At 32.2% G+C, this 12535-nt stretch overlaps 1 protein-coding gene across 1 annotated transcript; it reads right to left on the bottom strand.

Annotated features, from left to right (window-relative positions):
- Window positions 1–6515: 6515 nt before the first annotated feature.
- On the bottom strand, window positions 6516–8155 carry LOC120260134 (UDP-glycosyltransferase 83A1-like). Its single transcript, XM_039267573.1, has 2 exons — window positions 7678–8155; window positions 6516–7159 (listed from the first exon to the last, which is right to left on the bottom strand). Exons 1-2 carry the CDS (start codon window positions 8153–8155, stop codon window positions 6516–6518), a joined length of 1122 nt encoding a protein of 373 aa, XP_039123507.1.
- Between the last annotated feature and the right edge of the window lie 4380 nt (window positions 8156–12535).

The following is a 12535-nucleotide window of genomic DNA, read 5'->3' as shown; positions in this document are numbered from 1 at the left end:
CTAGAACAAAAGCTATGCTTGTTTTTGATGCACTTTTATTGTATTTCAAAAACTTAATGTTTCTTTTTCTACATCGTTGGCATCAACTTTTTAGAAATGGTTTTGTAAAACCTTTCACTTGTATAAGCATGCTTTTTGATATTTATGGTTATGAAAAACAAAAGGGTTTTTTTATTTACGAATGGCATGTTCTTCTAGATTGTGGATATTATAATGCGTTTAATATTGACTGGTTTTTATTGTCTAAAAGCAATGCTTCGAGCTTCGCATATTATTGTGTTATTCTTGGCATTTGGACATGAAATGTTTTTGAATGTATTAGCACATCGGGATTGGAATACTTTTTGAAAGTTTACATGCATTACTATGCTTTGGCTTTTGGATTTGTGGAAATAATGTTTATTCCCGATATGTGAATGCTTGTCCCTGAATAAGGACCTTGTGACATGAGTGATTCAGATTGTATTATTGCTACATGACTATATGTTGGTTTTGGATGGTGACGGCGGGCTAAGGCCCGACTCTGCGATGAGTGGGTCCCAGCGAGCCCGACCTTTAGAGGTGGCGTTGTGGACACAGGGTGTTGATTTGTCCGGATCGGTGGGAGGCGTAGAGCCACGATTGGATGATACATCGGGATCCCGGGGTCACCACACGGGACCCGGTGGGCCAGCGTCAAGGGTGCGAAGACCTGAGCGGCTCTCAACTTAGTCGTGGCGCGCTAAAGTTAGAGAGTGTTTTTTTAGAGCCATTGTTTATTTGATCGAGATGAAATTTCAATATTTGAGGAAAAATTCTACTTTTTTTGCAATTGGTATATTCGAAGTGTGATCTTTCACATAACATGTTTGATATCTTAATGCTTTTCGAACATGTATCATGCGAATTGAGGATTTGTGATTATCGAGGATTTTATTTATTTAGGTTGGTTCTTCTACTTATTTTTGGGAAATTATATCCAAGCATTTGTTTTATACATGTTGATGTTTTTGTCTATACTCGTGAGAATTTATGTTTTGGTTTCTAAAATACCAAGGTTTCATATCCTGTATTTTTCATTATGTTGCAAATGTGAGCGTTCAGTTCATTTATGTTATTAGTAGAATGTGTTTATTGGAATTTCCTCGATTTGTTTTGATATTCATTAGATTTGTGCTAACCCATTCACTGAGTGACTATGGTTTATTCACCCCTCCTCTCTTCGGGTTTTAGTGGTTTTGGTCGTCATAGCGAGGGCGAGTGCTTGGCAATTTGTATCCCGAGTCAGGTTGTTTGTTTACTCTTAATCAGGTTGCATTGTATGAGTGCGAGTGGATCCACTAGTGTTATTAACTCACGTAAATGTGATTTGTATATCTTTCACTTTACTATTGATTTTTTTGAGTGAAAGTTTTGTTTTTGGTACCTTTATTATTGCGGTGTTGTTTAGCAGGAGTTTGTGAGCCTTGCGATGACTCGAGGGTTGAGTGGTGTGTGTCCCTCCTCGGGATCGTCGCGGCGGTTGTCACGTGGCGGGCCCGCGGGTCGGGACGTGACATCAAGACCCATCAATCTCCCGGTCATGCTTAGTCTGAGTCGGTGCAGCACGATCTCCCTATCCTGACTACCGGCAACTAGCTTACATCCTTAGTTCCTCGCCACGAAGTCCTCTCGCAAGGGGCGTACGTCCTTTGTGCGTCTTCATGAAACTTACCAAATTTGATCTTCAATTCATCCAAGTTTGGTCTTCAAATCTTCCCAAGAAAGATCTCCAATCAATCATCTCAATCATGCCAACAATAGGCATGTCTTCAAATCTTGTCCTTAATAGTCTTCCATCATACCTATTAAGGCTCTTCAAATCATACCTTCAATAGTCTTCAACCATACAATTGATAGATATTTCTTCAATTAAGCTCTATTCATATTTAGTCTTCAATCAAATCACTTAAATATGGTCTTAATATGATCTTGTCTTCAAATTGTAACGCATTACCAAAAATAGTTTCTCCAAGATCTCCTAAGATATTTGCCTCCAAGCCAAGACTCCTTGCCATGTCACCATGTCTTGCCACATCATCAATTATGCCACATCACACAGATCTCTATGTCATCTTGATTTAATGTCAAATCATACCAATAACAGTGCAGTTGCACTAACAAATTAAATCAATTTTTTGACAATTTTAAATAAACAAAATCTCATCCTTTCTTGTATAATACATTTTGTTTTGTTGTATAATAATTCATGTGAGGTCTTTGGTTCTCTTTGTCATATATATATATATATATATATAGAGAGAGAGAGAGAGAGAGAGAGAAAGGTTCTTTGTGGACGTGCATAGACGTCCACAGAGAGCTACAGTAATGCTAACCTTTAGCTACAGTGAGAGCTAATTTTAGATTAATGAGTTCATTAGTTTTAATTTTGTTTTTCTTTGATGCATCCCACTTTTCTTTTACCGCTACTCTGGGTCATAAGCACGATGAGGGTTGGACATGGTCAGCTGGGTTGGGATCCCAGTGGAGCTGGGCTAGACTCAAATATACAACCCATATATTCTGACATGGGTCGGACCATGTTCAGGCCAAATTGTTTTGATCCAAAACCCCGACCCATTTTGATTATCATTAGGCCAGGGGCCCAGTTTCAACCCGACCCAAAAATAAATAATTTTTTTATGAAATAATTGATATAACTAAATAAAAACTACTACTACAACCCCAAAAATTTTTTTAGAAAAAAATTTTTAAAAATACAACACAAGTATTATAAATGTTTACTCTTTTCAAGCCTATTACTATTATATATATATAATTATATATATTATAAATAATATATGATATATATATTATTTATTTATTCGGGTCGGGCCTGGTCGGGTCAAAGATTCATCCGACCCAAACCCGACCCGAAATTCAATCGGCAAAACATTTGAGCCAACCCGGCTTTTTAGATAACTTTCTAAGCCCAGTGCCCTCGTATTTTTGGTTTGGGTTCAGGGCCCGACTCATGGGTCACCCGGCCCATGTCCACCCCTAAAAGCATGAGAACACTGCTCATTGAATAGTGTCCGACCGTTGGATCGAAATCCAACGGTCCAAAGCAACGTTCACAGATTCATAGAGGATTGATCCTCATATAGATATATATATATATATATATATATATGAGAAAAGGTTCTCTGTGGACGTGCATAGACGTCCCATGAGAGCTCGATGAATGCTAACCTTTAGTTACGGTTTGAGAGCTAATTTTTAGATTAATGAGTTCATTAGTTTTTAATTTTTGTTTTTACTCGCTGCATCCCACTTTTCTCTGTCTCTTTGTTTATAAGCACGAGAACATCGCTCATTAAATATGAGTCCAGCAGTTGGATCGAAATCCAACGGTCCAAAGCAACGTTCACAGATTTTTAATCTGTGAACGTGCATAGAGGATTGATCCTCTATATATATATATATATATTAAAAAGATGGATAAATCACATTCATTAGTCAAAGATAAAAAATAACGGTTAGGTCTAATAACAAACAAAATAGACCTATTAGATATGGTAAAAAAAAATAACCAAAAACAAAATGACCCGACCACCAGAAATCCACTAATATATATATATATATATATAGAGCATGTAACCCCAAGTCTAACGTTTTTTTTTTTTATATTATAATATAAACCCTAATCCATCTTGAATGTGGTTTATTGTGTTGTTTTGTCGTTGAGTGAATCCGTAAATCTTTTTTATCCCAAAAATATGATTTATCTATTAAAAAAACAGTTTTTTTCCCCACATTTCACAGAATCACAGGAAAAAAAAAATCACTAACTTTTAACTTCATTTAAATAGCTACATTAAAAGACATGAATGTTCTTATGACAAACATCACCACTGAATTAATAAGCTTCAAGTTCAACAACATAAATATTAACACAAAAATAAAAATATTAGAAAATACTAAAATGGTTAGAAACAGCCTCCAAAATGATAAAAATCCATGCATAATCAAGAAGAAACCCTACACTTCATTGTTGTTGCCATGCTCAATGAAATCTATCTTCCCATTCACTTGACTAGTGAAATTCACCGGTGTTTTTTTAACTCCTACGTACTCATCTTTCTGAATTAATTAATCTACGTCTTTACAAAGAGGAAAACATTTTTTCCTCTTTGTGAAATTATTATTTTATTTTGTTTTATTTTTTTCCAAAAATTTGAAATAATAAGAATAAAATACCAATTTTCCGTCATGAAAATAATTATTTAGTTAATTTATTAAATATACATATATATAAGTTTTAACATTATATAATTAGTTTATAAAAGAAACATAATATAATTAAACTTTGTAAAAATATTTATATATGCATAAAAAATTATTAAATAAAGTGACAAAACACATTGCCTTCAAGTGGTTCAGTGATTTAAATCAATAGAAAACGCCATGGCTTTCAGCAAACACAATTTTTCATTGTGTCTGGTCACCCACCATAACTTTCAAATTCCAGGTTGATAATTGCCCTGACATGCCACATGTCACATTGCTTTTATAAATTTCACTGCAGACAACAACTTGTGAGCACAGGACTGTGCGGATGTTCATTTCTTAATAAAAATTACACATTGATTGATTTATATATATATGGACAAAGGAAACATTGATTGATTTATATATATATATGGACAAAGGAAAAAGTCACGCCAAAAGCATGATGCAGAAACGTAAAATTATTATTTTATTGTATTTATATTTTTAAGTTATATAAGTTAAAATTTAAATTTATAAAAAAATATTCAGAGCATAACAGTATTTGATTCTATTTTAAAAATCAAGAGTAAAACACTCACATCCAAAAATTAATAACAGTAACAATGATAATGGATCATAAATTATAGATACCGGCTCATATCCTAAATCACCATTATTAACAAAAACAATAGCTTACCAACTCATCACAAAACCATCAACCTATAATTACTGACGCCCATTGAAAATAATTAAAGGGTATGAAATGGTGGCTGGGTTGGTGTATCAATGGTCTGTAAAAGGGCCATAAATTGAAGCTTATCATTCACAACTGAAGTGTGAAAGCGGAAAAGAAAAATATAAGAGTGAGAGTAATAAAAATTATTTTTGAGAGTTTGTATTTCTCCAAGTATAAGAAAAAGTGGTGGTCTTCTTATTATTAGAGAGGGTTTATAACTTCTGAAAATTTTCCACTTGGTAAATTTTTCTATCATTGCATGTGATTTTTACCCTAATTATTTAGAAGCTTTTCACATAATATCTTTGTGCCATTTATCTTTCATTATTATTTTTTCATCTATTTCACTACACTACTATTATATTCGGTCCTACATTTTATAACACTCATTTTTAGCTGACAACGCGCATGCTAAAGGATCAATCTCCAAATTTCATTAAAAAAAAATAATTCAAACCATCTTCTCATTAAAAATATTAACACTTTACATAGAGAACTAGATGCTAGTATAACTTATCCTTTGTAGATTTTTTATGAAGGCATGCGAAAAAGCAAATTTTATTTTAAAACAATTAAAAAAAACGTTTTTTATAAACCAAACAATCGGTTTGAACAAACTTATTTTCAACACATTAATTTAACTATGGTTGAATAATATTTACAATTTAAAAGAGGTGTACAAATACATCGACCGTAAAGAGCACGGGTGAATGTGAGAACCATGGCCTATCATATATAGTGTTATTTAACTAAATTTGAAATTCAAAAGGGGTATATATTCTTAACACCCACTTACATTAAGAATTTAGAAGAAGAAGAACAAGATGAAGAAGATAATGATGATAAACAGTTGATATGATCCATGAACAAAATTAAGAGATACCAATTAACAAGCTAGCCACTAAACATCATCTTGATGGGAATTAAGCAATAATCTCAATAGATTAATAGCAAATAAACAATCCCCAAATTTGCTAGATTAAAGGGAGCAACTTAAACAGAACAAAAATTATAATCACACAAGACACCAAATTTTTATATGGAAAATCCTTAAATCAAGGGCAAAAAACCACGGGTCAATCTTGACCAAGCCAAACTCCATTATGGTCAAATTCAGGGTATAAGAGAGTCTCAAGAATGAGCACAAATCAGAAAAATACAACTTGACCAAAATAATAGCTAAAACAAGCTATATTGGAAGCAAAACCAATATTTTGTAGCTTTTGTTCTGACCCTCATATCTTGAGTTAGGAGAAGCCAAATCACAAACCGTCTAGTGAAAATCAAGCTCTACAAGTCCTGAACGTGCCCACAAAATTTTAGCTTAATCGGACTTCGTTTGACCCTCCAAACACTAGCTTGAAGTTGTTGTCACTGTCAAATCCGAACCTGAGAAAATCTGCAGTTTTTCTCTTTGCGGCTGCTGTATCTCTCCAGATTTTTCACTTTCTTAACCCTAATATGATCCAGATTTTTCACTTTCTTAACCCTAATATGATGAAAAACACTTAATAAAGTGAGCCTTAATGGGCTTGGATCATTTAGGCTTTCAAGGGAGCCCAAAACCCAACACATCTTTCATGGCATTAATGAAAGTCATAAAATTCTCAAAAGAACACCCTCCTTTGTCAACACTCTTCATGGCCATTTCCTTCAAAGCAAGAGCCCTCTTCTTCATTCCTTCATCTCCAACCAACTCTTCCACCTTACCTCTAATCTCCTCTTTTGTGATCAAACCATTCTCATCAGGCATCATCTTCAACCCAGTCTTCCAAAAATCACAAAAAATATAACTTTGATTCAAATGTTGGTCAGCAAAGTAAGGCCAACAGAGAAATGGCACACCATTGCTCACAGATTCCATTGTTGAGTTCCATCCACAGTGAGTAATGAAACAAGCCAATGCAGGGTGTGCAAGAACCTCCTGTTGAGGAGACCATTCAACAACCTTTCCCCGGTCACTGATAACATCTTTGAACCTTTCTAGCAAGCTGGTGGCGGCCTTTCCTGTTATATCCGGCCTAATTACCCATAAAAATGGCCTGCCGGTGAGCTCTAACCCTAAAGCAAGTTCTTGAAATTGCCTTTCATTAAGAATTGCCAAACTACCAAAAGCCACATAAATAACAGAATTATCACATTGTTCATCAAGCCAGCTCTTGCAAGTCTTGTCTTCAGCCCAAAAGCATGCATCTTGAAAAAGATATAGAAGAACTATGCTTAGAGAGGAGTGGCCCAATGGGTAGCATCTTGCAAGAGTTTAAATAGTTGAAAACCGCCTTTTCGGCTTCATAGAATGAGTTGAAGATGACGAATTCATGATCCGCATTCTTCAGGTCCTTGTTGTTGTTAACAGTATATTAATTGAATTAATATAATCTTATTGGATTCAGAATCAAGGAAACAATTCCAATGAAGATTGTCAATATTCATTGGAGGTGTACCTGGACTTAATAGATTCCAATGAAGATTATCAACATTCATTGAAATATAATCTTTTCGGCTTCATAGAATGAGTTGACTTTCACGAACGGAAAAATTCCGTTGGGAAAATGCCAGTCTCTAATGCCCATGTTTTCTTGTAGTGGTATCCCTGGACTTAATATGAAAACTTGTCCAGATTTCTTTGCAGACCCTGATAATTAACAACACCATATATATATATATATATTAAATTAAAACTAATCAAACAAATGAATGTATATATATACCATCATCTTCATTGATGATGCCAAGTTCAATTAGGCAATAAACGCTCCTCATGTTGATGAAGGTGTTGGCGGAGGCAGTGGAGAAGGCGGCGGAACGAAGACCGGTTTTCTTGGCGATGTCCAAAGCCCAGGCCATGACTTCGTCGGTGATGAAACATGTCACAATCGGTTTATCGGATTCTTGGATATCCATAGTGTTAATGAGTTGGAGGAGATGGAGAGAAGTGAATGTCATTAGTGCATGGCATAGCTCGGCGATGTCATTGCGGTCATCTTCAGGTTGCATGCCATCAGGGATTGAAATGAAGTTGATTGAAGGTGGTGTGGTGGTGGAGGAGAGGAGACGTGCATGGTTGAAGTGGGTGTTGATGAAGGTGATGGTGAAGCCTTGAGAGGCCATGCGGTAGGCGAGCTCCATGAGAGGGAGGACATGACCTTGTGCTGGAAATGGCAGGAGAAGTGCGTGTGGACGTCTCATGTTGTTGTTGTTGCCGATGATGATGATGATGATGATGATGATGCTAGAGATGATTAGAGTGAGAGATGCGCTAATACATATAAATATTAAAAAAAGATAAACATTGGCATTGTATTTTTGTAGAGTTGTGAGGCCCTGAGAGTGCTCAGGGCCCTTGGGCTGGGTCTCTTCTGTCTGTATTTTTGGCATTATATTTTGCCAGTTTCACCCCTGGACTGTTTTGTTGTTTTTTTATATTCAATAAATGTGGTTTATCTATTTTATATATATATATATATATATTAAAAATAGGCAAGTTTGTCTATTTTTTAAAATATTAAAAAAAAATTATAATGTTTGTGTTCTACTAAAAAAATAGATTCGTATCTCAATTCACAATGAGAACCCAGAACCCATGTATGTAAAAAAATAAATTTTAAATTTGTGCATATCTCTTGTATAGTTTATTTATATTTTTTTAAAAATATGTATAGTATTTCACTTAATTTTTTTTATTTCAATTTTTTTAGTGGTTGAGCTCATGCATTGGGAACTAGCTTGTTTTCGCTCGTAGTGAAATTAGGGGGCGTTTGACCAACCAAGTACACAGTGAACCGACTCTACTCGATCCCGAGTCGAACTAGGTCATCCCAAATTATATTATTATATGTTTAAAATTAAAAATTTTTAAATAATAAATATATACGATATCACGGGGAGTTATGTATAAAATTTGCTTCAAAATCAAAACTCAATGTCTGATTCCTAAGTTTTATTATTTATTAGATTGTATTGTGAAACTTAAAAACTTGTATTGCATTACTTTTTATTTATTATTATGTTATATTTTGTTTGAATTCATATATTTAGGGTATTAAATTAATATTTATAAATTATAATAAAAACTATTTATTTGTTAGAATTTTTTATTATTGTTTTTTAAAATTTTTAGTAATTTTTAATATTTTTTATTTATATATAATTAAATTTATAAAAATATATATTATATTTAGTTCGACCCCGACCATTGACTCATGACCCAAAAACCTTCCTTGATCATACCCCGGATCGGGTTTCAAAACATTGATTTATTGTTATCCTTCACCCTCATCTTTCATTAGCAAATTTTTTCCCCACAAAATTTCGTGACTCTAACCATATAAAATCAACAGATTAATCACCTCTTCTTCCTTGTTAACATCAAGCAAACCTTTTAAAATAAAAGAAACAATTTAATGAAACAAAAATAAAACAAAAATAAAATAAAATAAGGACTTACTTTGGGTTTGCTTAACTAAGAGAAGAAGATGCACAGAACACTTGAGGAAGAGATAGATGACGATAAGTGAAGGCTATTTTTTTTTTGCGACAAACTCTATTTATAAGGGGCCATTAAAAAATAAATTGGTATGATAGTACATTAGTTATAGTAATTTAACAATCTTTTAGAGATTTATTAACGCGACCAAACGTCCCATGAGGTGATTAAAATCTTACTATGTACACACCCAGAAAATTTTTCAAGAATCAAACTAAATTATTAAATCTCCCCTGCAAGACAATCCTATAGTACTATATAGTATTTTACAATATATACACAATACAGTAATAATACTATTAATCTAGATATTCGATCATGGATCTGCATATTTATTATTTTTATAACATTCTACTACACCGTTTAGTTGTTGTTAAAGTTTTATTTTCCTATATTGAGTTTTAATTCCTAAAATATCCCAAATGTCCATTTTTTTATACGGTGCCACAAAGTTACAGCTTTGTAATAATCTACATTATATATATTTCCATTTCACGGATAATAAGAAATAAATTTTAGGCCATGTGCTTTTGTGTGTCATATTTATTTTCATTTTATATTTATAAAATATATACTAATATATCTCATAAATTATTTTTTAAATCTTTTTACTATTTATTGGATACTGGAAAAAAACTAATTGAAGTTACATATTTAGGCTAGCAATATAAAAATCTATATTGATCTTATATTTTTTTATGTTAATGAAAAATAAATATTATGTGTTTTTGGATTGTATGCCAAATACTATTAAACTCGTTCATAACAATGAAAACATTAAAAAAATGCCTTCACAGTCAAATATATATATATATATATAGAGCCCAGTCATCTAGGCGTCGATAGATTTCAAATCAGGGATGTCATGAAAGTAACTCGGATGAAAAATCGTGACTCTTATCGTTATAAACTGGGTAGAAACCGCGTTCTACGGTGTTGTACTGATGATCGTGAACGGTGAAAAGGTGTCGGATGTTTATATAATCGATCCAATCGGATGGGATGATCCGATCAGTTAGATTTAAAAACATCCCTGAGATTTGAAATCCAGGGACGTCCCTAGAATGATGTTTTCACCATATATATATATATATAATTGGTTGACACACAACTATATGAAATGAAGTCTATTTTTCACAAGCCCTTAAGAGAAGAGGGCAATTTAATTTCTATATTATTTTTTATTACTTAACTACATGATTAATTATTTTTTTAATGAATGTGAATAACAATAGTGTTTTTTTTAATGAATGTGAATAAACCACTCTTCATTGAAAACAGACAAAAAGACAAAAATGGCACAGATACAAGTAAGCAAAACGCGACCATGGGAGCAGGTAACAAAACACAAATGAAAAATTGATAACAAAAGAAAAAAAACATGAAGACAATACCAAAGATTGACTATAGAAATATCACTTGGTGAATTGGTTGATCCTTCACGGGCGGAACAGGGGTCACACAAAATCTATTTAAGACAAAGTTTTGTTTCGTTTTTTAAAACATTTAGTTCCACTTTCATTAAATTAGGATTTTCTAAAAAAAAAATTAGTTGAACAATATAAATGTATATTAATTATCTCTTGTATTCATAAATACTTATTCAACTATAATTATTTTTATATTTATTTTAATTATGTCAGATGGTTTCCATTCCACCCCACCAATAACTAAATAAATAAATTGTTATATTATAAAAGCGACAAAAATTTATTGCTTTTAATAACAAGAACAAACCGAACCAATCTATTCATGTTGTGTCCATCACACGTGTGGTACCTTCACGTTGAATTCCCTCTTGTTAATATCCACTAGATTGACAAATGTTTCAACTTTTATTTTCGGAACTCTGATAAATAAATAATTTTTTTATAAAAATGGATAAAAAAATTAAGAATGTCTTTTAAAAATAATAATAATAAATAACTTGAATATTACATCAACTAATACCTTTTTCCAACAATGTGTCCGTTTTTTTAAGTTGAAACGCGATAGTTATTAGGCTTGACTCGAATTATAATATTTTTTACAGATAAATGATGATAAATTGACCAAAAATTTAGTTCCCACAAAAGTTGAAAATAATTACTCTATTCATTTTATATATATTAATTATCCTATTATAGTTTTACATAAATATTAAAAAAAATTATTAAAACTCATAAAATCTAAATATAACCTAATATTTTTACTTTTGTTAGAATTCTTTATTTTCTTTTGAACATACACCCTTCCCTAAATGAGAAGAAGAAGAATAAAATTAGAAAAAATTAATTGATACTTACCGAAATTTTAAAAGTGATAAACAATTTTTAAAAAAATTAATTAATTAAGTACCACAATTAATATGCATTGCAAAAGAAATAAAAAGGCGAGTAAACAACAAAGAAAAAGAAAAAGAGAGAGAGCAGGATCATAGGAGATAAGGTATCTTGAGTTACAACTCGGATAAAACAAAAATCGCTAAAAAAAAGGTCGGCAGTAGGACAGCTACGACCAATAATGAGGAGAGTCAAAAAGCAGGAGCGCCATCAAAAATAGGAGTATTTGGCTCAACAACAAAAGCAGTCGTCTCCGGTGTGTGGGGATAGAAAATAATTCAATTCTTTAAGATTAAATACAAGTAGATAGAATAAATCCACTTTCATTTAGTCTTGCAAGCATTTTTTTCACTCTATACATATCACATCTATAATGATACCTATTAATTGCTTCTTTCTTGACTCACCACCTTTTTATATTCTCATTTTATTTTTAGCTTTATAAGTTTTTAATGTCTTAAATCTATATGCATTGTTTTTAACCATTATCATCTTAAGTGCATAACTTTAGTGGATGAAGAGAAAGAATTGAACAATATAATATAAGTTAAATGTTTATGAAATCTTTAATTTCAATGGTGAAATAGTTATAGTTAAGATGAACAGTTACAATAGAACTGTGGGTACATTTTGTTTTTATTTGGAACGGATAAAAGTATTTTGTTTCTTTCCAAAAGGAGATACAAACCTTGAAATTTTAATTTATTTAATAATAATTCATATTTATAATATCAGTGTACTTCAGTTACGTATTGCTTATAC

Source organism: Dioscorea cayenensis, chromosome 5 (genome assembly GCF_009730915.1).
Source record: "Dioscorea cayenensis subsp. rotundata cultivar TDr96_F1 chromosome 5, TDr96_F1_v2_PseudoChromosome.rev07_lg8_w22 25.fasta, whole genome shotgun sequence".
Taxonomy (NCBI): domain Eukaryota; kingdom Viridiplantae; phylum Streptophyta; class Magnoliopsida; order Dioscoreales; family Dioscoreaceae; genus Dioscorea; species Dioscorea cayenensis.
This window is presented reverse-complemented; position numbering and strand designations above follow the sequence as displayed.